The sequence below is a fragment of the Anopheles nili genome, chromosome X (genome assembly GCF_943737925.1).
Source record: "Anopheles nili chromosome X, idAnoNiliSN_F5_01, whole genome shotgun sequence".
Taxonomy (NCBI): domain Eukaryota; kingdom Metazoa; phylum Arthropoda; class Insecta; order Diptera; family Culicidae; genus Anopheles; species Anopheles nili.
This window is the reverse complement of record NC_071293.1, coordinates 7,922,139-7,949,365: the sequence shown is the minus strand read 5'-3', so window position 1 is coordinate 7,949,365 and position 27,227 is coordinate 7,922,139. Positions and strand designations below refer to the sequence as shown.

Here is a 27,227-nt window from a genome sequence, read left to right as displayed (position 1 = left end):
TTATTTCACACTTGCCAAATAGCAAACCATAGTTAACCAACTTAAAACAGTCTCGAAAGCCAACATGTTGCTTTTAATTGGTCGATGCTCACATTAATCTCTCAGTATCCTTTAAATGGGTTTTGTGATTAGCTCGGGCACGTTAATAAGCCAAACAATACAACCGCACCAAAAGCTGCCTGCCCGAAACGAGCGTTTTCCATGCAACAGAGGGGTGGTTGCTTTCTTCTCTTTGCTTTTCTGTAAACAGTACAAACACTCACACATACGTTCGTTTGAAAACTGCTATTTTACGAGCAAAATAGATCATTATGCCAGCCTCTCGGTAATGGGAAATTCTGCCAACAGTATTTTTTTTGCATCATTATCCATTGCAATGGGGGGAGACACCCCAGCTCGCATCCACCTTGCTATCAAGCTGATTAGTTCGCAAGCGATCAAGTTGCGATTGGCGCTCGTGAAACGGGGCGAATAATGAAATGTAAATAAAATTATCAAACCTGCATGCGACCCACATTAGCCTTTAATTAGCCGATCGAGCCTGCGCCAGTCAGGTGGCAAAGTGGGGCAATTTGATCGGTAAATGAAGCGGACCGATTTCGCGTTACATCGACTCCGACCCCGGGTGGTCAGCGAGACCAAGCGGTATTAATTAGGAAAATTTGAACCCAAACGAGCGGTCGCGAATCGGTCCAGCTCACTAAATGGGCTGGTATGTTACGGGAAAGTGTGAAAAAGGAGCAACGCGGTTTTGTGGAAAATGCTGACCAACAACGTTTGCATTGCGGGTTTATATCACGATTCCTAAATCGTTTGGAAAATACCAAAAAACAATCAATCATAATTCAATATTAAATTTGGTATGTTTCATGCCATGGATAATATTTGGTTAAATACTGCACAGGTTGTATAACAATGACCACTATGTAATAATATGCAAAACCATATTAATAAACGACAGTTAACAAACGTTTAACAGTTCATCATTTATAACATAAAATTTTCTATTTCTTTCAAGAATGGTAGAAGGATTAGAGATGACTTAAAGATCCTTTAAAACTTCAAAAATCTTAAGTCACAATTCAACAATTAAACAATGTTTTTGATATAAAAAACAATAAAAATTCAAAAAATTTACAAAACACTATGAAAAATGAATAAGAAACAAATAGAAAGAATAGCAATTTATAAATTGCCAATTTCCAATTGTAATTTATTATGGAATATAAACAGATGGGTTATTCCACATTATGATGAGAATAAAATATCATAAAACAACATAATATATTAAACAACAGATGAGTATGCATTTTATTAAAAAGTAAAAATGCTCTGAAATAAAATCTACCTATATCTTTTATTGCTTATTTATCTTCTAGCAGGCAGAAAAAAATTCCAGCATGTGTGATTCAGCGGTAAATGAAGGGTCATTATTGTATCCAAAGGATGCATACACTCGTACATTATCAGCGAGTGAAACGGATGAAACATAATCCCCCAAAAATGCGCCAACGAGACGACCCGTGGTGGGATATTTATCAGCAAAGTGCATTAAAAATTAAACGACAGCGACAGGTGAGCGATAGATAAAACCCGAGCGTGTAGTTTTTTTTCCCTCTCCAATGGAGTTCAGCATGCAGCATGCTGAGCTGTAGAATGACGTGAAACCTCCTGTCGATGCCTTCATCCACCCGCAGAACCGAATGCCCAGCTGCTGGGTGAGATTAATATGCCGCCATAATTTTTCCACTCCATGCGCTAATTGAAATGATTGATGGAAAAAAAAAATCGCGCACTATGATGGAAAGTGTATGGAAGGATTGATGCGGGTAACGATATGCTACATCGATTCAATTATTTCACCACCACAAATCCAGCCCAGCACGGATCGAATTACACGCTCAGGCGCGTAATAGCCAATTTTTTGCTTGACTGTTTATTTTTTTCTTCCTGCTCGCACGCGTCCCTTTCGATCAATAATTAACGGAAGTTTAAAACAACTTGACGCCTCGTGGGGGTGTTTTAAGGGTTCGTTTTTTTGGGGGGGGGGGGGGGCAGCCCCACCCTTACGCAAACGGGTGGCCGTGTGTTGGTATGGGGCTCGGTATTGGCTGGCTAAAAGGAGCCGGATTTTGACAATTTGTGCTCCTTTTCTGTCACGCTACCGGGCTGACCCAGTTCCTGTGGTGAGCGAGGAAGCTGAGGAGAACTTCGTTTACCCTGTACAAACCCGTAGCAACCACCCCATTCCAAGGGGTGGTTTCCTTGGGTTGAGAGAAATTTTCCAGCTCACTTTTTTAGCCACCCAATCGGCGGTCCTCCGTCACCGTCTTCACATTATAGGTCCCACTCGAGGGTGAGGGAATGCATTGGTGGGGTAAAAGGGTGGCGGGGACGTGGGGGATGGATCGCTGAACAACATATTCATACCATTGCCACCCCCAACCCCGCCACGAGGGTGGTTTGTTTTTCCTTGCGCGGTCTTCGACTTTTCTTTCACTTTTTTCTTCCGCCATGTTTGCTTGTTGAATGACTCGGTGACGCAGCGTATCGTGCAACGACACCTCCCCCTACCTCCACCTGGCTTTCCACCATCCCTACCCTCCCCCTCCTTCTTCACCCCAACCGACGTTCCACCAACCGGAACCGGAACAGCCGGGGCGGCAACTTTATTGCAACCTTTATATCGATTTTGCAATTTGAGGTGCTATCATTGTCGCGTGGGCTTGATTTTTATGTTCAATCGCGTTGCGACCCCCGTGAGCTTGTCGGTGTATGTATGTGTGTGTGTAAAGAGAGTGTCTGAGAGCGGTAGATGACATCCATTACTGAGGAAACGACCCCTCGTCACGCTGAAGGACCGTCCTCGCGGCAAATCGCAAGACTCAGCTGCAAGTCGCGAAAACGAGCGCAACCGACTTTAAAGTGTCACCTTTCCCATCATCTGGCACACCCCCCCTCCCCCTCTCCTCCTCAACCCCCTGCAACTACTCCTGCACCATCTCCTCAACCATCCTGAACGTTGAGAAATTTTCCTTAAGACATTTCCCGGTGTCCTGGCGTCTCACATTTCACACAACGCCGCACACATCCTGGACTAATCGATGGTTTCCTTTCGCGCATACAGTCACGCCTCTTCCATGGGCATGCTTTCCCACACACACACACACAATGGCGCGCGGGCACACATTTGTTTAGGCAAGGAATTGGTGCAAATAAACAACACGTTCGCACACACGCCGCCTGTCACCGGAGGTGATTGATATGGTTTCGTAGAGCAGCCGCTCGACGTGAATACTGGCCCGTGGAGGGTGATGTGGGCAAACATGCCTTAGGGCAGGACCATCCAGCCACAATGTCCTTCCTTCGCTCCTTCTCTACCCGTTGAACCATACCAAACTTCCCCCCGGTGGCAGCAAGATAATCCACGAAAGGCGCGCGAATGCTGACGACAGCCGATCAGGCGTCTCCGTCTCAGGCCGTCTCGTTGAGCGACGCTGCGAGCATGTATTTGTGCGAGAGGATACCTCCGGATGGTATGCAAACGATGGCACTGACTGCTCCTGTCATCGGTGCCGTTCGATGGCAGCGCAGCCATTTTGTGGTGAAGATGACTTTAAGCGGCTCAAATTACGGCCAAAAAATGTCAACCCGGTGGCGCTATCGACCTACGAGGGGGCTTTAAAACACTCATCCCGATGGCAACTATCGGGAACTATCGCTTAGTAATTGCTGCATCGATCAAGGCTGCTCTGTACCTTCAGAATTCCCAACGGGCGTCTGTCACTTGCATGACGTACGATTAGTTTTCCCCATGACGTCGATAGCACCGGACCGTGTGTGGTCGTTTTTTGACGAGCTATTCTTAGTTTGCGGACAATTTTGGGTCACCTTGCGAATGCGTCATCCAGTTAAGGATAATTACCCACACGCTGCTCGTGAGCTGAGATGATGTCAGAGCGCTTCAGGCCACTACCGGGCAGTTACTATCATTACCATGCTCACGTCAGTGTGCGTTAAAGTCAAGCCGACGGTCTTTTCTTTGCCTTTTTGGTTCTTTCATTGCACGTTGAACATCAAACGTGGCTGCTCGCAAGTTCGCAGAGATAACTGTCGAAGACGTCGCGCCAAATTTTAGTACCCCTATTATGCATCAACTACCTACCTTGGAAACAACAGGAGCGTCTTATCCGGCTTCTAGCAAACCCTGCAACCCCCGAGCTTGCCTTCTTCCAGCTCACAAAAATTGCAAAAACCTCACTAGAACGGGCTCAACCACTTACCGTCTCGAAGGTAAGATGGTGTGGAAAATAGACAGGAAAAAAAAGCCCCGCACACACAAGCGCACGCTTGCCTTCCAGTGATACTTCCTTGCATTCTAGGCCAACTATGCGCTTCCGGCGAAAGTTCTTCCTCTTCTCAGGCCCTTCACACCATCGCCAGTTCACCACTCCCAGCAGTATTGCGTTATCTCCATCGTGGCAACAACGGCAGGCCCGCACTTTGTAAATTGCATAACTTTCCGGCCCCGCCGCGAACTTCCGGTGGCGGCACCTTTCCCACCTGCCACACGTCGCGCTTCTCCACCCCCAACAGGTACATTCTTTTGCGCGAGTGGCATAGATAAAACTTCCGCAACCCAACTGCAAAACTGCAAACAATTGTGGAAAAGAAAATAAGCACTCTCGATCCGCAGGCAGCGCCAGAACGCTGCCGGAATCCTGCGTGGAGGGTGCCTACGAAAAGAGGAAAAATCGTACGGCAAGCAACGACCCGGGTTGGGTTCGGTACGTATCAAACCATAGATTGATGATGAATCGTTGCAAATAGCAAGCTGCATCCAACGGGACGGTACCAGGCGGGCTAAAGCTAGGGGAAGCCATCGTTTTTCCACCAGCTCGGGGTGGGATTCTGCTCCACTTTCCACTTTTCCCAACAATTAAAAAGGCTCTGGGGGGAGGGGGTTGAAAAACTAGGTGGGGCCCTAAATTTACTGCCCGCACCAGAAGTGTGTCGGTTGCCTTGTCCGCCACGCGACCAAACACGACCACCACGTCGACGACCCCGGCGTGCCATGATCAAAGTGATCGCATTTTTCCGGCCCACCCCTTAGCGGGGTGGAGGCTTTAATTGCAAAACGCGAAACCCGTAAGGACGTGTCCGTTAAAGCGCACCAAATTTCGCTGTGCATTGCGACCGAGCCATGCACGCCGGGTGCCGGCGCATCCGGCGCGGCTAAAATTGAAATTAGCTCCTCTACGCCGGTCTAGAGCAGGTCCTTCGCGCGGGGACAGGGATTTCGTAGCATGTGCGTGACGGGCGGCCATTGCGCGTTGGATCGTGGTTCGGTGTACCCGTCGCAGGCCACTCCACTCATCAATCATGCACGGCGACGGACGGGTAGCGTCTGATAAGCCATCGCTAGGGTCTGAAATGGCGAAATGTTGCGAGAAACCGGCGACCAGAGCGGGCGTGCCGGAATTCAAATTAATCGCACGAATCCTTTCAGGCTAGGAAAGTGGGGGGGGGGGGAAGGCGAGTGAGCTTTGCGAGAATTTTAATTTCAAGTCTTGCAAGTTCGCTGAAGCGGGAGCAATAATTTACCCATTAATATGTTAGAGATAATAAGGGGGCTCAAGTGCGGAGAGTTAGAATGCAACAGTGTAATCGAGTTGAATTAACATCTGTGACCAAACTTCACTACTAAAGTATTGTTGAAATTGAGCTTTGGGCCAATATTTTATAAAGACAATAAAATATTTTGCAATAACTTTGTTATTTCACTCAGAGAACATATGTATTTGAATATATTGTACTTTTTTGTAGATTACTTTATATTTTATCAAACAAAGCTAAACTTATTTATGAGTACATAAATGTTATTTATATTATGAAATCCTTTTATATCCGCTTGCATTTGTTTCATGTTTTTGTTTAGCCTGATCTGATATGTAGCTGCTTTATTTTGTAAAAACTTGTCATAATTTATGATACCACGAATTTTGCATTTTCTTTCATTGGCTTTTCATTTATCAACAGATTTCACTTGAACACTTCGTCTACAGTAACTCCTGAATCTGTTAACTACACAAGGTTTACCTTTTCTATTATACGAGCCATGAACTTTATTGTGACGTTGAAACCTACAAATAACACTAACCATTTTAAAGAACTAGATTATAACAAACAATAAAAAAATAGAAATTAAGGTAGTCTTCTATCTAATACTATAAATGAATTGAAAACAAGTGAAAATGGTATTTAAATTTTGATGTAAAAAATTAGTGCAATCCACAAAAAATTAATATAAATACTTATAAAAAAATAAATTGAGGAAATGCAAATCTCCATCGATGTAAAAAAAATTCTTTGAAAAAGAACTAATATATTTGCTATATAAAAGAAAAAGTATACAATAGTTGCAAGCAAAATCAAACGAGAAAGTGGATTAGTGAATCATAAATGCAAAATCGTTTCCAAGTTAGACCTCACATTCGCTTCGCAAGCCAACGGAGTGCTTTTAACGCATAAGTAGCTACGAACGATTTGTGTTATCCTTTGCAAGAGGCGATAAGCGGCTGCATCAGCCCCGGAGGCTCGATTACTGATACAGGAACCACCATTCGGCATCCACATCCAAGATTCCTCGTATACGTGTTAGATAATGCGTTGATTTTTGTAGGAAAAACCCCAGTTTTCCCAGGAACACGCATCATCATCTTTTCACAGGAGCCTGCAGCAAAAGCTTTCGCAATGCATGACGATAAGTTTCCTCTTTTCAGATCATCCCGCAAGCATAGGAAAGAATTGGAAGAGTGTGCCCTAAAATGACCACATTTTACGATGGTACCACCATAAGCGGAAGATGGGTGCGATTAGTTTTTACTTTAGCTTCACCTTCAACCCTACGATGAATTAAAATTAGATCCTTTTTCAATTCACCACGCGCTTCCAATGTGGTGTGGAAACTCGATACGTTAAACACCTCCCTCTAGGTGTGGCGAAACAAAATGCTCGTCGATTTATGATGGTCCGGTTGAGCGAAAAAGTCGCGACAAATCCCCCGGAGGACAAACGATAAGGAAAACCCATGCCACGATACAGCTCGCCAAGAGCCTTTTCCGGCTGGAGCGAGACTTATTTTGCCTGCTTTCTTCCTCTTTATCGCACGTGCTGCCCTTTTTTTAAGCACTCTAGGTGATGTGTGTTACAAGAGGTGCTGCTTTTCCACCGATCTCACCGTTTTGTTCGGGGCGCCACTTCCGGGTTTTCATCTTGCGTGGGAAAACACATTTTCACACCTCGCCTTCTCACATCGCTTTACACCCCCAAGGCGGTTCGTCTCGCCGGCGTTATTCTTACCCATTTGCTTCACTTTACTTAAGCGGAGCGAGTACGGGAGCAGCCGAAAAAAAAGCCCACGGCTCCCTTCCGCAAAAGCAACCCCCTTCAAAAGCTCCCTTCCATCTTTATAACCCCAAGAAAAGCACACACAGGAACGAAAAAAAAGGGACGCCAGCACGAAGACTCTGCTTCGTCACCTAAAATTCTCGGCAGGGCCCATTTTACTAGACCTCAAACCCGGAACCCCGCTCTCCGATCCCTCCTCCCCCACCCATCGAGTAGAATGTATATTTAAAACGAATTTCACTTTGCTCATAATTTACTCTCGGCACCTTTCGCATCGCGTGCCTGTAACATTCCACGGCCAGTACCCTTGTCATTTTTTGGATTTCCCTTTTTTTTCGCTTTTATGCACCATCCCGAAACCCATCCGCCGGGAGTTTTCTCCTTCCCTCAGATCTACTTCCCTCCAGCCACCCGTATCGGTCCCATTCTTTCCCTCACTCATTGGAACGCGCCGCTGGATAAAGGGATTTGCAAGGAAAGGTGGCCGCTTTATGTGTGATCTTGCCGCCCTTTTTCATTCGTTTTTTTTTATTTCTCGTTTGGCGTTACGTTCCAATCCCTTTAAGGTTTCGCCTGCCTGGAGTCCCGATCCATTACGGACCTCATTTCGGAATGGGGCGGTTGGTTCTATGATTTTCCCGTGCCCGTATCCACTGCGGAGTTGTTTTTTTTTTATCGCTTTTTGGAAAGGTTTTCTCTTCCTTTTGTTTTACCGGAGATGGTAAGACTATTTTCACCTCAGGTATTGTTTTATTGTCTGGAAAGTTCGCGTCTCGCGAGGACAGAACGGACGGGTTCGCTTTGAGAAGGGACATTGATATTCAACAGATTAAAACACCTCAACTCGATTGCTTTCGCCTGCAGCCTTGTGGTAAAGTTTTTGCTCAGGCTCTTTCAATGTAAAAACAAATTTAACTTGAAAATGATAAACACACTTCTCATCCGCACAAATATTATTTATAATTTATTTAAATAATGATGCTTTGATATATTGTTTTTTTTTCTATTATTCCAATTGGAACAACATTTAAAAAAATTAAATTCCGTCAATGACCTTATTTCTGTTTTTTTTATGTACTACCTTCGATAGTTTCCGTTTTGCAACACAAGAACACATTTTACTTTCGTTAATAGAACAATCAAAAAGTATGGAAAAGTAAAAAAGCATCATTAAATTTAAAGCTACAAAAAATGAGAAACTATTCCTTCCCGGAAGCTATCACAGCCCATGGACAGATCCGCTTCCAGCCCCCGATAAAGACGTCCGGTTTCTTGGCCAACCCCTCCTAGCCCTCTTCGTACACTGCAGGGGTCAACGTAGACATTACGCGTGCATAAATCACAGCCCCTCTATAACCGTTACGATTCAATTAATAGCATCGTTCGGACAATAAATGTGGCCTCGCGGACCGTCCGGGTCCGTTTTCCCGCGTGGCTAGTTCGGAAAAGTGAGCCACTGGAATGAGGAGAAAACCCGTCCACTGGAATGCGTCCCTTCTTCCTCCGTGCATGCCAATGTGGAGCGGAAGTCCAAACGCAGGAAGATCTGCCAACGGAAATGAAGGAATTGATCGAAAAGCGGTTTATACCAGCCACCTCGGTTCTGGGGAGGTGGAGTCGTGCGTGGATACGTTACAGAACAAAGCACACTAAAGGGACGAAGGGACAGTGCGAAAGACGGAGAGAAAAAACCTGAACGAGAACGAGAGAACGATAGGAAAAGCGGAAATGGAAGCACACGACAAGCAATATTACTGACGGCAAGCGCTGGCATGTTGAGACATTTTACTCACCTGCCCTTTCCCTTCCACCCAGCCCTCTCTCTACTGTCTCGAATATGAATCCCGCCATGCCTTCCCAGATTTTCCAGCCTCCGCGCCCTTCCACCACCACGCAGATAATGCGATTTCGAGAGATGAATCTCCAAAGTCGATCAAACGGACAGGGCCACTGTATTGATTTTCCCTTGCACGCTGGCATCAACGTCAGCCACGCCTCTCACCCACCCACCACTTCTCGCTCTCTCTCTCTCTCTTTTCCACCCCCCACAGGAGCATTTTCGATCATAATTTTCCCGCGGCACGGCGCGATTATTGTTCCCGCGTTGCCGCTTCGGTGATGATGCGCGTTTTTCTGCGGTGTCGGAAGGAATGAGGAAGCTATGGCGTGGAAAGGGGAGAGGGGGCGAAGAAGTGGGAAGAAAGATGGAAACCACAACGAGCGAGTAATGCCCTTCCATCATCCAACCCTCCAGCACGGGGGTGAAAAAAGAACACGCAAAACTTCGCGGAAAACCGCCATCATATGTGCGTATCGAACGACGCGTTCATTTCTTTTTTTCTCGTTCGCTCGCTCTCTTTCTCACTCGATTGTCCTCCCGCTATTCATCGCCCCAGTGGGAGGGCATCCCGAAAATATGCTCCCCAATTTAATGCGTCTTGTTGAGATTTGGGGCGCATAAATCCGCTCGCGGGTGGATTCACGCAATGAGATAGCGCGAGCTAAAGCGGGCCTAAAGTTGTTTCTGTTTACGCTGAACGAGCAGTCAAATCGGCGTTTATAGTGGTGGATCACGAGCTGCAGTGGGCTGAGTATCGTAAGAATTCTTTGCGCTCACAGGTAATTGCGTTGGAATATTATTTCGTACAGCACCAGGCACTCCAATCGGGCCATCTTCAAAATCATCTCCGCTCAAGCTGTGTTCCGGTGAGATTGGTTTCCTCGTTATTGGTCAATTTGGGGTGCGCTTTTCTTCTTACCTCACTCTAGTAGATGAGCGCTTCTTCTCGGCAACTGCTGCACTTAGCTTAGTGTCGTGGAATAAACGCATGAGAAATATTGACGAGCTACTCCTGAACGCAATGGGGCAGAAGTTATGGCACTTCCAAGTAAAGCTGGTTTGTCTTACATAAACATCGAAGAAGTTTACTACGTGGAATATATCACGTGTCGTCAAATGTAATCTCCAACGTTCGTTGCTTGGAATCTGACGATGTTCAAGAGGGTGAGATCTCCATCGGACAATATCTCATATGCGAACTTGAAAACTTCGGACAGTTTCCGATGAGGTTACTCTAGAAGGAAATGTCAATTCTTCCAAACGCAATACTTCCTCGAGTGTACTAGTTCCTGAATCTTATGCAAGTTCAGTTCAAGGAACTATCGGAACGCAAGTAAATGCTGGAAGATATTTTTTCTTTGACAAAACTTCTATCATTTATCAGATTCCATAGCGGTAATGTCAGTTATTTGCAAGCTTTACTGACAAAGGTTCCAATCAAAGTAAATCATTAAAGGAATAAATCAAATGAAACCCTGCTGACGTCTGGAATTCATTTCATTAACGTATATTTGACCATCGTTCCACGAATTTGCAGACAAGCCATTGTTTTTAAACTTTAATTATTTTTATTTGATGCCAATTTTTAAAACACTTTAAAAAAAATGAAGTCAAAATTAGTATCGATCTAGTTAATAGCAAATTATTGCTTTAAAGTAGAGCCTAAAATTGAAACCCTCTTCATTGGATTGAGCTTCATTGGTCTGCTTCATGGAAAACCACCCGCGGATCGACAAACCCGCACCAGAAAACCAACTCCTTAAGGGTGTGGTTCCACCATCGCGATAGAGTTCGTTCGCAATTTTCACCCCCTACTGGGCGGTGTTGGTTCGCGGAAACCATCGCTGGTACCGTGATGGAATGGCCGCGAACTCACCTTCGATGACCCGCCGTATTTCATTGTGTATAATGCTAAGGTTCCCTCACCTATCCTACTCCTCTCGGGCCTATCTGGTGCACCTCGGAAAACTCGCTTCGCGGGTATTGCAAGGAAGTGACACACTTGGAACGAGTTGGGAGAAGAATTGGAACGCGCGTGAGACAGCCCTAGGGGGATGTTGGACAATCGATTCTTTACAAAGACACTGAGGGAGGTGAGGAAAAAGTGAAAGAGAAAAAAAGAGAGATAAATAAAGCGAGAGAAAGAGAGAAAAGGGAGAGCGACTGGCTCACGGAAGTAGCAGCTGGAGCCAAGAAACTCGACCATTAGAGCTTCAAAACAAAAGCAAACCACGGGGGGTTAAGAGTTCGCGTTCAGGTGTTCACACCTCACTTGTCCTCTCCCCACCACCATTTTTCTTCCTCTCATCCCCGAGGGCAGCCACATTCCTGCCGAGAACGCACGAGACAAAAAAAAGCCTCCCATTGCCGACACGCAAACGATGGAGGCGCCCAGTCGCTGGAACTTCTTGAGTCCTGGCGGCGACAGCATCCGCGTGCCGTGACTCAGGGCTTTTTTTTATTTCTCCTTCCTCCCAAACATACAGACACACGCACACATAGATAGGCGAACGCGCCTCACCAGCGCTGGGTTAGTGTAATTAATCTTCAGCGAGATGAACGGGTATGAATTAAATTTATTGCCTTTCATAAATCTTCGGCGCATATACTCGCACAGGTCGCCAATTCGCCCGTTCGAGCTTCCCAGGGGTGGTAGCTGTTGGAAAGGACGTACTTCTGGCGTGTAACACGCGAAAGAAGCAGCCAAGAAAGAGCAAGAGAGAGAGAGAGATAACACGATAACGGTGGAAAGCCCGGGGGCTAGTTTCATTTCGTTTTATTATTGCCGTTTCTGTGCACCTCCATTTCTTCGCTGGGTACGAAAGCAAAAAAAAAAAGCAGGAAGAGGTGGTAGGAAAATAGGGCAAAAGAGACCCTCTTCCCTCCCTCCACCCCACCCCCTTCTCCTGGGGCGGTGATCTTTCGCGAGCTTTTATCTGTTTTCATGTTCCACCGGTGGAGGCGCCTCGCTGCCTTATCGAGCTGCGTTCGCTTTTGTTTTGCCTCGAGTTTTCGCCAAGCCCACCCGCTCCTCTCTCGCTTGCCCATCCCATTTACTCCTCCCCGGCGGGATCAGAGTAGTGGTACAAAATGGCCGCTTCGCTATGGGGTGGTTGGGGAAAACGAACGTAACTCAGCGGGATGTCCGGTTGCTTTTCTATTTCACGTTCGGCTATCCATCGGCTTCGTTCTACTCCCTTCCAATTCTCGTCTTTCCTTCCTTTCCTCCTTTTCCCCATCCCCCTCCCCCGGTGGTCGTTCGCGATTTTAACGCCGGCTCGATGAAGTGAACCCAAAACCCACCGCACTCGAGGAGGGGCTGATGGGAAATTCGTAGGGAGGAACCATTCCTTACCACCTTTTGTCGCTACAAGCCGCTACCCCCCTGGGGAGTTGGGATGAGATCGCGGCGATAGTTGACCTTGACCGGTTGGCTGGAACGTTTGACGGCTTCGCCGTTCAAAGGATACCGTTGCTACGCAATTAGTGCTCTGGTAGCTGGCCGGTGTTTGGCGCACTACTGGTTTTTTTTTCCATTTTCCAACCGAGCTGCTCGGGGTTTTCCCTACCCCTGTTAAGGTTTGTGAAATGCTAAATCAAAGGTGAGAGTTTTGCGTGCTCTTTGGTCTCGATAGATGGATGCTTTCAGCAAGCACGCGCCATTGTTCTCGCTATGATTACGTTCGCCTCATTGCAGTTTATGGTTCGAGTTGAGGAGTTGGCAGTATGGTTTATGTTTGAGCAAAAATTTGGGACGTGAATTTTGTTTTTGTTTGCAAATGAATAATAAAGCTTTGTGCTATTACGTTCTCAGAAGGTTTATTTTCTTTGTTCGTGAAAAGGATCGTGTGTTTTTTCATCTAAAGGTAGATTATAAAGGTTTCAAATAACGCTAATCTCTATCTCAGAGAACCGACAAGAATAGAAGCAAGCATTTTGTTTTGTATTTTTTTTTTCTATTTAGCAACGCACAATTTATTGCGAGTTGTATTTTTATTTTCATTATTTAAAGAAAAACGACGCCATGAGTTTCGATTTTTATAACACATTCCAACCATCTCTTGCGCCTTAAGCCGTCTCGAACCGTACCACCGGGTGCGATGTAGAAGAAATGCACATAAAAAAAAACGATAAGACAAATGAAGCCGCGAACACAAACAGGAAATTAATTGAACCGAACCAGTGTCGGTGTTTGAGCGCTCGCAGGATACAAGTCAAGCCCCTTAACCCCCGAGGCCGCGTTGGCTTGGGGAAAATAATTTAGGACTAATTTAGACCGGAAGCGAAATGACCCGTCCTAACGAGCTCCACCGAACCAGGCTGGTTCCGCTCGCCCAGCGATGCCAGAAGACGCGAGTACCCTCATCCAAGTGAATTTATCGATGCCGAATCATTTTTTACGACACCCAGTAAGAGCTCGAAACAACGGAAGAGGAAGGCAAAATTCACCCAAAAGCGAAAGTGAGTTGATGAGGCTAATGTTTCGAGCGGGAAGCTGCCGGGAATGAAATAAACCGTGTACAAAATGTAAACCTGAACGCAGATGATTCGAAAGTTGATTGAAAAGGCAAGAGGCTGGGAAGAACGAGCACGAGCGTTGGAGTGAGAAGCGACAGAGAAAAGCATCTCCATCTTTTTTCTCGCTTTTTGTCTAGGCTCTGGAGACGTAAAAAGGCTCCAGAAACGCACGTGACGCAAGCAAATGGGCAAAGTTTGCGCACTTGGTACGAGTTTTGTTGGAAATGTTTGCGTCAACCTCAGTTAACACGTGCCATCAAGAGCCCTATCCTATCGGGCCGGGTGCCGAATAATATGCCAATAATAATCTCATAATTGGACGTCTACAATGGCGCCGGCAATGGGTAGCGTGAAGGACGGCACAAGTGCTTCCAGGCGGTAGGATTAACAAAAACACTCTTCCGTTCTTGGTGACGTCGTCAACACGTGAGTTGAGGTACGTGCGTAGAAGACCGCGTGAACGCAAGAAGAATAGCGTAGTGCGTGAAAGTGTGAAAGAGAGAGGCTTGGGATGGCAAGTAAACGTGACGTAGCCATGCTGAACGCAAGCTGTCAGGTGACTACTAGCCCACTTTAACTTACTACTCTGTCAACTCGTGATTGGGTTGGATTGATGACTGACCTATTTTAGGGACTGGAAGGTGATGATTTACGAATAGAAGAGATACTGTTGAATGAAACTACACGTGGGTTAATAATTTGTATGATGCGGCGTATAACGGAGGTTGGAGATGTGTCTTTATTTTAAGTACGCCTCGCGTCACTGGAGGCAGACGAAAGCGAATTGTAAATAAAACATTGAGCTTGTTTTGTATGTGATAAGCAATGCATCACAATGAATATAGAAAGCATAAAGAAGTTGAGGAAAAGTACGATTCACACTCAACACTATAGCCATTCCAAAATCAACCTTGTTTTCGGAAACACCCTTTTTAATTCCCAAATTGAATTAATGATTAATGATATGGCCGACGACTTCAATAAAATATATGTTGGACCATGAACACCTCTTATATTTGAGAACCAGTGGCACGTTGGGAAATAGTCGCTTGCGTAGTAAATCATCGTCATTAAAATTTTATTCATTTATAAGACGCCCTAAGCCCCCCAAAATCCCCCCAACTCTAACTCGTGTTAACTACCACCATGCGGCATACCAAGACAACCCCAACGGAGCGATAGGTCAGGGAACTTGTCGGCTCTTGTTTGAATTTGACAATAATCCAGCAATAAATGTGTCATGAGAAATGGATCGCCCAAAAACATCTGATATTAAAGAGTTATTTGACGTCTTGCATCGCGCTCCAATAAGCCACCATTTCTTAATGACTCCCGCTTCAGAAAGCACTCTAAAGCGTAGATTCTAGCTAAAGCCACTCCTGTCGCAAGGGAAATACGAACGAACCATTAGAAATGCAGAGCAATGTCCTTCGAATTGAAGCGGTAAAAGGGAATCCTAAACTTTCGCTCTTCCTGGTGATAAATGACAGAAAGGTGTTGCTGCACATTTAAGCTGTCAAGTGGATTGACCGGGGAATTGACGTTCGCCGTGCTGATGGCAACGCCGTACGCTAGGTGTTCTTCCGGAGAATGAGCAGCACGCGACCTGCGAGCTGGCAAAGATGAGCTGTCAAATTAGCTGTACCTTCCCAAGGGTTGCCGTTCCCGGGATGACTCTGGGTTAGGATTTTACTACGCTTCTGGCACCCTTTGTCATTCCCTAACAAACACAGCAGCGTATATCCAAACGCTTCACCATGATGCTTGAACAAAATCTACCCTTTTTAAAGTATAAGGACAAAAATCAAACTGTCTTCTTAGCAGGCATTAGCATCTCACTTATCCGTCGAGATGAAAGAGCGATAGAAAATTGCAGTGGCACGAAATCGAACCGATCAGAAATCGTCCATCGGAGACTTGGCGATAGGTTTATGATTTTATGTCCCTTCCATGCTCGTCCTGCTGGCTGGCTGACGTCCTTGCATTTTTGCCTTCTTTTTCTTTCACTTCTAGTAGGCTGCTTGCCTTCTTGCATCTCAGTTTACCTTAGAGGACCTGCGCTGGTACGATCCAATTATTATCGTTTACTAGTCAGCATGTTCGACTGGCGTCGTGGCGCTGTTATCGCTACTACTCTCGCCTTCTTCTCACAGCTCGACTACGTCCTGGTTCGCACTTCACGCCAGTTTAGGCATTCTAGCACCCTGGGTGCTGCGCCATTGAAAACGATCTCAAACCCAACCACCGGACACCGCAAGGACGAGAAAACGCCGGCTGATAAATGGAAGCCGTGCATTCTACCTCAGCAGCGCGCCAATTGAGGCGTGATAAACGTTCGCCGACGTAATAGAGTTGAGCTCACGTTGATTACATTCACCGCTGCTCGTAAATTAAACGTATACACGAGCCTTGTTGGCCGACGCCGGTGGTCAGCAGGGTGCGGGTTATCTTCGAACCCGGTCCAATCGTGCAGTGAACGCTTCGGAAAATGGTGTCGATGTCCAATTACCGGAAGCGCAGGATGTGGGTTAGCTCGCAGCTTTCGCTGGTGCTTCATTATTCGAAACCGGATATGCAGAGGTCATTAAGGCGAAGCATGGCATGATTTTTGTTTGCCCTTCATACTTACAAACCTTGAGTAAAGTCGGCAGAAGCAAGAACACGCTGTTCTTCAAGGTCGTGTTGCATTAAGAAACATTATTAATATTTTCAATTTGAGCAGTAAATGTCATTGGCGAATTATAAGTTGATCATAACAAAAAAACAAGAAGTTGAATGTTCAACATTAAGCGGCGATTTCTGAAGCATCCAGAGTGAGTGGTTTAAAGTTCATCACCGATAAGCCTGACCTAACATTCAACAACATACTCAATCGGATCCAATAAGGTCAGATACCAGCGTGCAAATACCTTGTCCAAACTACTTTAAAAGGTTGATGGAGATCATTTACCGTCTAACCAAAGAGGTGATAACAGTTGAAAACGTTCATCCTCTCTTTCTTGCTGACCTGCACATCGATTCAAACAGGGTCGGTATTGATTGTCGAGTTTGATAACACACACTCAGGTCGCAGATAACGAAATCTCTCGTCACGCTCTACACCAGCGGTTTATTGAAGTAATCGGCGTCAGCAATTACCCAACCCGATAAGCTCTCAAAGCAGCTACAACTTCGATCGGGTGTGTTCCTCTCGCGCAAGTTCACGCAACTCGCGCCGTAGAATCTTCCCGCTCAGGTTCTTCGGAATGGCGTCGATGAATCGCACTCCTCCATGTAGCCTCTTAGCTGCCGACGCCCGTTGTTGCACGTACTGCACAAGTTCTTGTGCTGTAACAGAGGCACCAACCTCACCGAGCTGACGTACGATGAATGCGAGTGGAAGCTCACCAGCCTCCTCATTCGGAACACCTATAACGGCCGCATCCAAGACGCCCGGGTGTCCGAGTAACACCGACTCAATCTCTGCCGGTGGCACCTGATACCCCTTGTACTTGATCAACTCCTTCAACCGGTCAACGACGAAGAACTCGCCATCCTCATCATAGTACCCAACGTCACCGGAATGCAGCCATCCTTCTGAATCGATCGTCAGTCGAGTGGCCTTCTCATCTCCAACATAACCTCGCATCACCTGCGTACCACGGAAGCACAGCTCACCACGTTCATTTGGACCAAGAGCCCGACCCGTTTCCGGATCGACAACCTTCACCTGTGTGCCAATCTGTGCCCGTCCTACACTGCCCGGTTTGTGATCTTCACCACTCTGGACGAGAGTCGCCAACGTCAACTCACTCATTCCGTACCCCTGCCGGACGTACCGGACCTGCGGGTGTCGCTTTCGCAGCAGTTCTTCAGTTTCCCGTGGCAGTGGAGCTGCTCCACAGATGATCGTGTGCACGCTAGCGAGATCGTAGCTATCCACCAGCGGGTGTTTCGCGAGAAACAGCACAATCGGTGGCACTGTTAGCAGCGTATTGCAACGGTACGTCTCAATGCAGCCGAGATATAGAAAGTCTTCGAACTTTGGAAGTGATACCATCAACTCCTTGATGCATAAGACGTTCACAAGGCTCAGACAACCGAATGCGTGGAACCAGGGTAACACGCACAACACCACCATGCGGTCTGGCATGTCCGTCATTGTCGATGATGACTCCCTACGGTTTGAAAAACAAGTCGTTAGAGTACCCAACGCACCTACTGCTCACCTGGCACGTACTCCGTGAGTCCGACGCTAGCCATCACGTTCGCTTGAGTCAACTGGACGCCTTTCGGAAGACCAGTTGTTCCGGAGGAGCACATGATCAGTGCTACATGCTCATTGACACGTGTTGGTTCGATCTCAAACCCTTCAGGATCTACCGGTGGTTGAGTCGCGAGAAACTGCTCCAGCAGTACTACTGGACCAGCTTCGAAAGGGTTCTCATCACCAAACAGAACCAAGCGTTCGATATACCCACGGCACCGTTCTGAGGTGGCTGCAGGCACGATCCGATCAGCAGCGAACGCCGAGAAGAACAGAACACGCGGTTTTGACAGCCCAAATGCGTGTTCCAGCTCACCTGCAGGTTGAGAGAGGAAGTTGAGAGATCGTAGTACACGCTGTACTACTTGTCACAGCACACGTACGCTCAGTATAGGTTAGGTTGATCGGTGCAACTGTGGCCCCAAGTAGAAAAGCTCCCACCAGCACAGCCGGAAACTCAAGCCGGTTCTCCGACACGATCCCGATCACGTCTCCACTCCGGATGCCAACCTGTTGGCGCAAACAGACGGCCAATCGCGCACCCTGCTCGAGTAGTTCCCGGTACGTAACCTCCGTCCCAAATACGCCATCAATCAGCGCTACCTCGCGGCCATTCTGTAGCAACTTCCGACGTACGAACGAACCAAGCGAATCACATCCGGCGGAAATGTCTGACCGATGGGGCGGTCCACTAACGACGTATCGGTTGTCTTCGTGTGCCATGGTGTCGTGTGTGCGTGCTGGTTGAAGACTGAACACCTTTTGGATGCACGATTCTGGCCGGTGACGGAGCGGTATCGCTATCAGGCAGGGTGATAAAAAGCGATTAGTCGCACCTTTAACGGTCCCAGAGGGCTTACGGTACTGCAACCCCTTTCGATACGGCCCTTCTTCACTCTGGTGCATCGTTTATCGAGCGGTTTTGCTATCAACGCGCGAAAATGCGTTCGGTGGCGTGTAATCTAGACGTACGCGCAAATTGTGAACTCCCAGCGTTACCTTTGATCTCAAGGGTAAAGGGTTTTTTTAGGCTGTTAGGGATTCAGAAGATCGAGATGACTACTGGTTTGTTTTTTGTTTTGTGCAAAAATAACGGCTATAAAAGAGAAATGAATGCAAATAGAAGCGTATTTTTTGCAAATAATGCATCGCATAAAATGATGTAAAATGTTTGTGTATTTTTTTCAACGTTAATGCGACGCGTTGTTACTAAGCTTATTTGCGTGATTTCCAGTTTTTATTCTTCCATATTTTACATACAGGAAAAATCGCTGCAGAATTATCAAACGCAATGAATCTGTCTCCATTTACTCCCATTCGATTACTTCAAATTTTCACCAAACGAACAAAACCAAACAGCATTTTCCATTAGAAGAGAGCTTAAAGCTCCCGAATTGTGTCAGCGCCATCTAGATGTCACCATATTCAACCCATCAGCTTTCAGCAACTTTGGTTATGAACAATTTTGAAAGCATCAGAATAACGAAAAACACAATGTGGAAATAATGTTTACACAGCTATCATTTACCCGTTTGATAATGCTCAAATTAAAGAACCTCCCACGGATCCTCAACTTGCGCATCCTTTCATTAAGTTCATGCTTTTCCCCACAACTTTGGTAGATCCTGCAATCACTGCCATAGGGGCGCTCCCAAACTCCTTTCCAGCGCACCTTATGAAGTGCTACTACTCCGAAGCCGTGGGTCCTCACCTCGTCCGCAAGAATACGTGTACTTCCGGGTGCTGTGAGGGATCTGCAGTTCCATCTTTCATGTTTCCAATCCTTAGTCCTTTTTCGTAGCGTGTGTCGTTTCCAATAGTTCTCCTATTCGAATCGTTTTTATGACTTTTTGTTGCGTTTGTATTGGGGGTGGCTTACAGGGTCTCTCCCCTAACCCCCTGTGTCGTCGGAAGACCTACGCTTCACAATTGTTTCATACCTTGAGTGTCAAGCGGTTTTTAAGCAATTCCACAGACTGCCACGATTCAAGCGTTTCTTGCTCATATGTAACGATTCTGTTTGGTCATAAATTTGATATTTGAGAATAATAGCTGGTCTAAATATTCAAAAAATGCATCAAATCAAAATCAGGCGTTTGTGCCGTCGCCCCAAAAATAGGTCACATGGCATTCTGAAAAATATGCCGTCACCCATTATTTGGGTGACGTTCCGCTACACTTATTAAGGACATGCAGAACACGCTGAAGCTGGTGAGCTACAGAGAGTTCTTTTCTAAAACCAAACTCAACTACCGCAAAAGCATGGTTGTCGGAGCAGTGGGCTTCCATCCGGGTATTATTATTTGTTTATTTTTAAGCAGACTTTGAGCCATAAGACAACATTCGCTTCTATCCATTCTCGTATATAACTTTAGCCATCGTCAAGGGGCCGACGTTATCCACGAACAGCATGTTACACTAGCGATGTTTTACAAATCGTGAGCAACGGTAAACATGTTAATTCTGCTCTAGCTTGCCAACTAAACGGGAGATATACAATTAAACTGCTTTACGAGTTGGTGTATTTTTCATTCGTCTTCTCAAGTTTTACTCCAATTATACAAATTTATGTAAGTATATATCCACTGCCATTACCAATTATTCAGATTCCATCTAGTGTGGATAGTTATAGTTATCTACCTGTTACATTTTTGTTTTTATAGGCTTTTTTTAATGACACTTAGTGGAATGTCAAATTTTAGAGCAGGGTGCTTTTAATTATTGTCGCTTTATTAATTACTTTTTTCTAACCGTAGTATATATATATATATATTGCATTTATTCGCTTACAAAACTGGTGATTCAATTCTCAAACTGTGAACTGCGTAAAGTGTCCTCATTAAATAATACAGTGTTGTAAACAATTTGCATACCCACCTTTTTTAAGGGTTTGGAAACCATGGCTGATCCAACGGAGCTCCCCATACATAAGAGGAGTAGGAGATTCTATCGCTATGTGACTTGATCCGGATAAGTAGCAACAAATAGGTCCACGATTTTGTAGAAAATGTTCATTTATTACAGGTTTTGTCCTTCATAAACCCACAACCCCGCTATTACGCCACGGCGGTAATGGAACCAGAGGTCGTGGATGCGCCTACGATCTAGTCAACAAATAAATAATCAAATAATACACGCTACAAGCGGAAGAGGAAAACTACATGCGGGACAGCAAAGAAAACTCGGTAACAAATTCTGACTATTGCCATCGAGGCAGAGGCGAGCAGATGCACGGGAAAATGATCAAGGACGAAAGAGTGAAAGGAACCTCGCAAGGAATTAGGGGGTGGGAAAGCTCTCAACACAGCACGCATCCTGAAGCTCTAGATCTTGAAGCTGATGCTGTACGGGCGGTCATTGTAGTGCGGGATCCTTGGCAGCGGGTAAGGCGCCTTCACGCCCAATCGCACGTGCGAAGGAATCCGACGAACCGGGCGGAACTTCTGCGCATTCGAGACGATCGGTGGTCGGTTCGGGTTGCCAACGTCAACCGGGCGTTTGGCCGCCTGCGCCTTCAGATACTCGATCTGCTGCCGCAGCGCCTCCTTCTCCAGCTTCTCGTCCTCCTGCGACTTCAGGAACTGGTGGTAGTGCGGGCGGGAGGCCGGGCTGCCGTCACCGAGCAGCTGCGCCACCAGCGACTCGTCCTTCAGCGCGTGCTCCGAGTTGAGGAAGTTCTCGATCTGGCCCTTGGCCGCGATACCGGCACCTAGATGGTCGGCGGGATACAAATTGGGGACATCTTGTAATTTAAACTTCGGCCGAAAGTCGAGTGGGTTAGGATTGTCAATGCTACCGGTGGTGGTGAGCGTGTGCGCGTGTGCGTGCGAGGCTGAGTGTGGTGGCTGTTGCTGCTGTTGCGGCTGCTGCTGCAGGTGTTGCTGTGGCTGCAGCTGCTGCTGTTGATGATGATGGTACTGGTGATGATGGTGGGGAACGTGATGTTGTGGTGCCGAAACAGGTTGCGTGTGTTTGTGATGAGGCGGTGTGTTCTTGGACAGTGTACCAGGCAGCTTGTGCCCGAGTGTGCCATACGCGCCACCATCGCCGGTCAGCTTGATGTTCTTCACGTCGAAATCGGTGGCAAACTTGCCACCGACAGTCGAGGTTCCAACACCGCCTAGCTTCGGGTATTTAGGACCTTTCGCTAGCGGCTCGCTGGAGCTCTCATAACTCTCCTCCGCAGCACCGAAGGGTCCTTTGCCGAAGTACGTGCCGAACTTGTAGCTGTTCTCGTCACTTTCAACCTCGTACGGTGCTCGACCGGCCCCGTTACCATTACCTATCAGTCCCTCGCCGAAATGCTTCAACGTGTTGAGTGTCGACTTGACGAGTGGTGGCGGTTCTGCGAAGTTGAACTTGCTCTTCGAGGCACCGGATGTGCCAATCTGCTGCTGTTGCTGCTGCTTAAGACCGGCACCGAAGCTGCCACTATCGAAACCACCTAACCCCGGGAACGGGTTGCTTGCGGATGCGAGTGATCCACTGCCGAACGTGTCCTCATCAAGCGGGAGTTTGGACTTCTGCTTGCTACCTTTACCGGACAGGGACGCAAGTCCGCCATCTTCGTACTTGAACGGCACCTTCTTCACCTTACCCTCGAACCCTCCCGAGCTACCGACGGTCGAGGGAAACGGGCTGGCGGCGTTACCCCGTAGCTTGCCCCCATTCACGCCCAGCTTGCCTTTGCCAGTGGTCTGACCAAGCCCTGCGTACACGTCGTACTCGGTGGAATCGTCCAGATGTGCCAGCTTCCCAGCTACCTTACTACTGCTTGGGGTAGGGTGTGAGATCGAGAACTTGCTTGAGATTGACGAGGGAACACCTTTCGATTTGCCAGCGAGCGAGGAGGTGTCCAGCAGGTGAGTACCACTGGAGGTCACCTTGGGTTTCGCGTAGTCACCGTTCAGGAAGTCGAAGGCCCCACCTGCAGGCTTGCGGTCTTTACTGCCGGCGTTGGTCGTCGGCAATAGTGAGGCTTTCTTGTGGTTCTTGAAGCTACTACCGAAGCTTGTCTCCTCGTCAGAACCATCTAGACCACCACCGCCATCAGAAAGCTTCGTGCTGCCGAAGGAGTACTCCGAGAACGACTGTTGGAGTAAGAGTACGATGAAGGTGAGTGATCGCATCTCAACCTAACGTCACTGATGCGGCTTACCGTGAGTTTATCGCCGTCCGATTTGAAGCTTCCAGCTGGACCACTCGCACCGATTCCATCTGACACCGGGTAGGAATCGCTCACAGTGTACAGATCCTTGCCGTTAGGTTTGAACTTGCTCTCAGAACCCTCGCTGTCGTCTGTTAGAGGGCTAGCCGTGGTTGTAGTTGAACCTCGCCGATACAAAGGACGGCGTCGTTCGGCTCCTTGGACTGGTAACAGCAGCAGGAGCATCGCCATGATCACCGCTAACATCGGCATCGTGAAGAACGTTGTCTGGAAGAAGAGTACATCTAGCATGACATACAGCATCTCACTCAAGGCAGATGGGAAGGTTGCGAGAACAATGGCGGCCGTATTGTAGGTATGTCGCGATGTTCAACACATAAGACTAGATTGATTTTTTTAACGATTCACATATCACCTATTAAAGCAGCTGATAGGAAGCTTCTACTACACCACACCAACGGTTCCTCGCCTTGGTGTTGTGCAACAAATCCGAGCCACGTTCCTCCTCTAGCCCAGAAGCATAGCTACTCTCTAAAATTGTTCGCTAATTGCTCTAGGGCAAATATTAATCCCTAGAGAGAGAAACTACCTCGCTGGCAACCACTAGTCCCGTCACATATCTATGGCACAGCGGACCTACAATCATCAGTTGCGAGATCTTACCGCCATGACGCATCGTAATCGCCCCGCGGTAGCATCAGGGTCTAATTTATTTGAAACAGGACTGACCGGTACCGGAGGCAGCAGTAAGGTACGGTTACGAGCAATGGCACTAGGAAGCGGCTTTGGTCAGCTTTCACTTGCCGCGTGTGGGCGATCATGTTTAGCTTATTTTTCCGCGCCATTAACGTTGGCGATGGAGCAATTATGTTGAAGGAAAGGAAACAAAAATGTAGCATGATATTTGATACACAGCCGTGCGGTTCTCCTACCGCTGATGCTTGTGGAGGAGTGAATAACGTTTACTGCATTATTTATTTGCTTCACTCGCTCGGATTCCGTTGTGAGCCAACGCAATTTCGAGCGTAGCAGTGAATTAATCAGATGATTGGAAATGTATGCTTGTTTATAGGAGAGCAATAAACACGTTTCTCGTGATTATATATTTGAAACCAACATCCGCAGTGTAGCGAGATACAACCGGTTATTTTTTTTTTTTCAAGCGACTAAAAAATAAGCAATTAAAAGCAATCAATTCAAAATAACGCCAGCCTGATGGCACGGAAACCAGTTCAGACCATCTGCATCAAAACAGTCTTGTAGAGCAACATTGGGGTTCCAATCAAACGTTTATCAATGCGCGACACTATGGAATTTTGGACCATCTTTGGGTTTTTTTAGCAAACGAAATGTTTACCGTCTGCAAATGCTAAGAACAGAGGTTTAAAACAAACAAATAATCCTGCTAGACGGCACGTCTTCCTATCTTCCGCAATCTGTGGAATTTCCACAAGCTTTGCAGCACTCGGGTGCTCTTTTTCGTCTGCTCCTCCATATCAAGGTCGCTCCAATGTTCCCTTCGCTCTCTTTCTCTCTCTCTCTCTCTCTTTCTTTTTTCCACTAAATGCATTGCACTTTGCAAGCGATAGCCTATTGAACCTGAATCATCTCATCGAATCTAGCGCGCGTGTTATTCCTGCAAATGCCACAGAAATTCGCTCACTTCCCAGCGAGACCTCGGTAGCAGCGGATCTAACAGACATCTTTGAGTAGCAGAGACATTGCAGGAACGGTACTAACAGTGAGGCAACAATCAGACAACCTCCCCAAAATGAAGCCAACGATCAACGCCACGATGGTAATTGCGATCGTTTTTCTCGCCTCGGTGACACAGGCGTACGTGTACATTAAACCCGACGCAAAAAGCCCAGGTGAGTGATGGACGCAAGTGTCTGTAGTGCGCCCGTGATCTTTCTTATACCGCTCATATAGATCAGGAGGGTCACTGCTACGATGATGCGTTGAAGATATTGGTTCCCGTTAACGAAGTGCGCCAGCGGCCCGAGCGATGTGAGCAGATGAGCTGTGGCAGTGACTATTCGCTGCAAATTGCTGGGTAAGTTGAAGCAAACACCTTAACCGGCTTGTCAGTAATGAATACCCGGATTGCTTCTGCAGATGCGGCGTTATTGCGGTTGGACCAGGAATGATCCTATCCCAGACGGACTACTCGAAACCCTATCCGGAGTGTTGTCCTCATTTGGTAATGAGTGGGGAAAACATGGTGTAAGGGTTGATTTATGCGCACTAACATTCACGAATTGGACGCAAGTTATGCATGTTGAAGGGCCACTAGCAGGAGCAAGTTTAAATACAGCAATGGAAGCAATAAAACCCTACGCCAGGTCGTACTGATCTAGGCCAACGTCGAAGGTTAGACCGATGGTATAAATATATGTTTTTAAAATCATGCAATGGCGGTTCCATCCAGATTGTCCGAAGATGATAAGGCAGCTTCCGAGCGCGACAACCTTTTGATCCCAACCGTGGCCCTATTGTGGATGTATTTTGTTCAATTTTTGATTAGAAAAGGACGTAAACCACACGATGAGGGTGAATGAAGTGCTGCTAACTACCATCAGCTGCATGAGATCGCTTGACAGCAGTCCTCAAGATGACTACCGATGGTTTTTGGTATTCCTCAATTGCCCGTGAGCTATCGCCTTTTGGCATTTGCACTCGAAACCGGTTGCAATGGAGCAACTCTTCAGAAGTCCAGCTCTCGCCGGGTGTCTACCAAAAGCTGCCAACTTCCACCACCCACTTCGGTTGGGTAAAGATTAGAAGAGGAAACGGGAAAGCGTCACGAAGGCCTACTCCAGTTCCTCTATTATCAGACAAGCCAGGAAAGACCCAGCCCGCCATTGTTTGTCCCCCATAAGCGGGCCGATTTCCATAAAACCGCGCAAGTGCGCTAGAAATAGCACTTTCCTTGGCGTTACGCAGATAAAAAAACCCGCCCAATTGGGGGAAATGGAAAGTTTTTACACGCACGCTCACACTTGTCGCACCTCGCCTCTGCCCACCCACTTCCTCGACACCACCACCACCACCACCGTCTCCGTCCTTCTTCTTGCTGCTTAACAAGCCTTCCAAAACCCTGCCGTGGAGAGGAGCGAACGAAACGAAGAAGCGAAACTCGCACCTCCAAACATCGACGGTGGGGTGGGATGGAAAACCCACCCCAATCAGGGGGGGGGGGGGGGTGGTTGGACAGGAGACGCCACCCAACCGATCGAACCCGACCCGAAGTGGTTCCGATTTCTAGCAATTTATGCCCACCACCAGAGCACACTATGGCCGCACTGCAACGCTTTTCTTTGGTGTGGCAAAAAAAAAAGAGGGTGGTCAATTTTTCATGCAAAAGGGGGTGCGTTTTCTAATCCCACCCCACATCGGCGTCCTGCACCCGCGATAGCCGAAGCAGCAGTAGGCAAATGCGATTATCTCGCCGCAGGTTCGCGTTGGCTTTCCCTTCATGATGCCGAGCAGGTCGACATACTCTGGCCCGGTTCGCTTCCGGTTGGATGGAAATGGCCTTGCAATTTACGCAATCGCAAACCCCCGCTACCGTTCGCTACCTGCGCGGTGCGGGAACTTTTACTTTGGGAAAAACTAGATTAGCTGGGCACACGGTCAAACCGTGCGGTGGATCCGGTTTTTGTCAGCCGAGATCTTCGGATTTCTCTCGCGCGAAACAGATGCACCGATTCGGCAAACTTGTTCCGTGTCCCGTGTGGTCGGGTCGGCTTCTCCTACACCTGCGCTAGAGAGGCTGGTTACGTTCCCGTTTTATACAGGAACGCGAACACCGGACCTGTGGCGCTATCTGCATATTATGGCGCCCATATCGAAGCTTGATCGATTTATTTCCATGTTCCCAAAAAAAAGGGTTTTATTGCTTACTTCCTCATCGTTTCATTCGCGCTGGGCATCACCTGCAATGGAGCTGTTTTACGAGCGATCAAACGGTTCGTTTATGGCTTAATTAGCTGGCGGTAAAATTGTGATCTAACCCGACGCGGGTGCGCATCAGCTGGAAGGAA

General features: G+C 47.2%; 3 protein-coding genes across 3 annotated transcripts; 1 reads left to right on the top strand and 2 right to left on the bottom strand.

Moving 5' to 3' along the window:
* Nucleotides 1-16,864: 16,864 nt before the first annotated feature.
* LOC128728656 (luciferin 4-monooxygenase-like) lies at nt 16,865-18,737 on the bottom strand. The gene is made up of 3 exons (XM_053822289.1): nt 18,398-18,737; nt 17,988-18,330; nt 16,865-17,925 (listed from the first exon to the last, which is right to left on the bottom strand). The coding sequence occupies exons 1-3, from the start codon at nt 18,735-18,737 to the stop codon at nt 16,932-16,934; spliced, it is 1,677 nt and encodes a 558-aa protein (XP_053678264.1). The 3' UTR covers nt 16,865-16,931.
* Nucleotides 18,738-21,337: 2,600 nt separating this feature from the next.
* LOC128728622 (uncharacterized) lies at nt 21,338-23,857 on the bottom strand. The gene is made up of 3 exons (XM_053822252.1): nt 23,771-23,857; nt 23,173-23,448; nt 21,338-23,104 (listed from the first exon to the last, which is right to left on the bottom strand). The coding sequence occupies exons 1-3, from the start codon at nt 23,855-23,857 to the stop codon at nt 21,338-21,340; spliced, it is 2,130 nt and encodes a 709-aa protein (XP_053678227.1).
* Nucleotides 23,858-24,938: 1,081 nt separating this feature from the next.
* LOC128729155 (uncharacterized) lies at nt 24,939-25,547 on the top strand. Its single transcript, XM_053822809.1, has 3 exons — nt 24,939-25,052; nt 25,114-25,237; nt 25,300-25,547. Exons 1-3 carry the CDS (start codon nt 24,953-24,955, stop codon nt 25,409-25,411), a joined length of 336 nt encoding a protein of 111 aa, XP_053678784.1. The 5' UTR covers nt 24,939-24,952; the 3' UTR covers nt 25,412-25,547.
* Nucleotides 25,548-27,227: the final 1,680 nt, after the last annotated feature.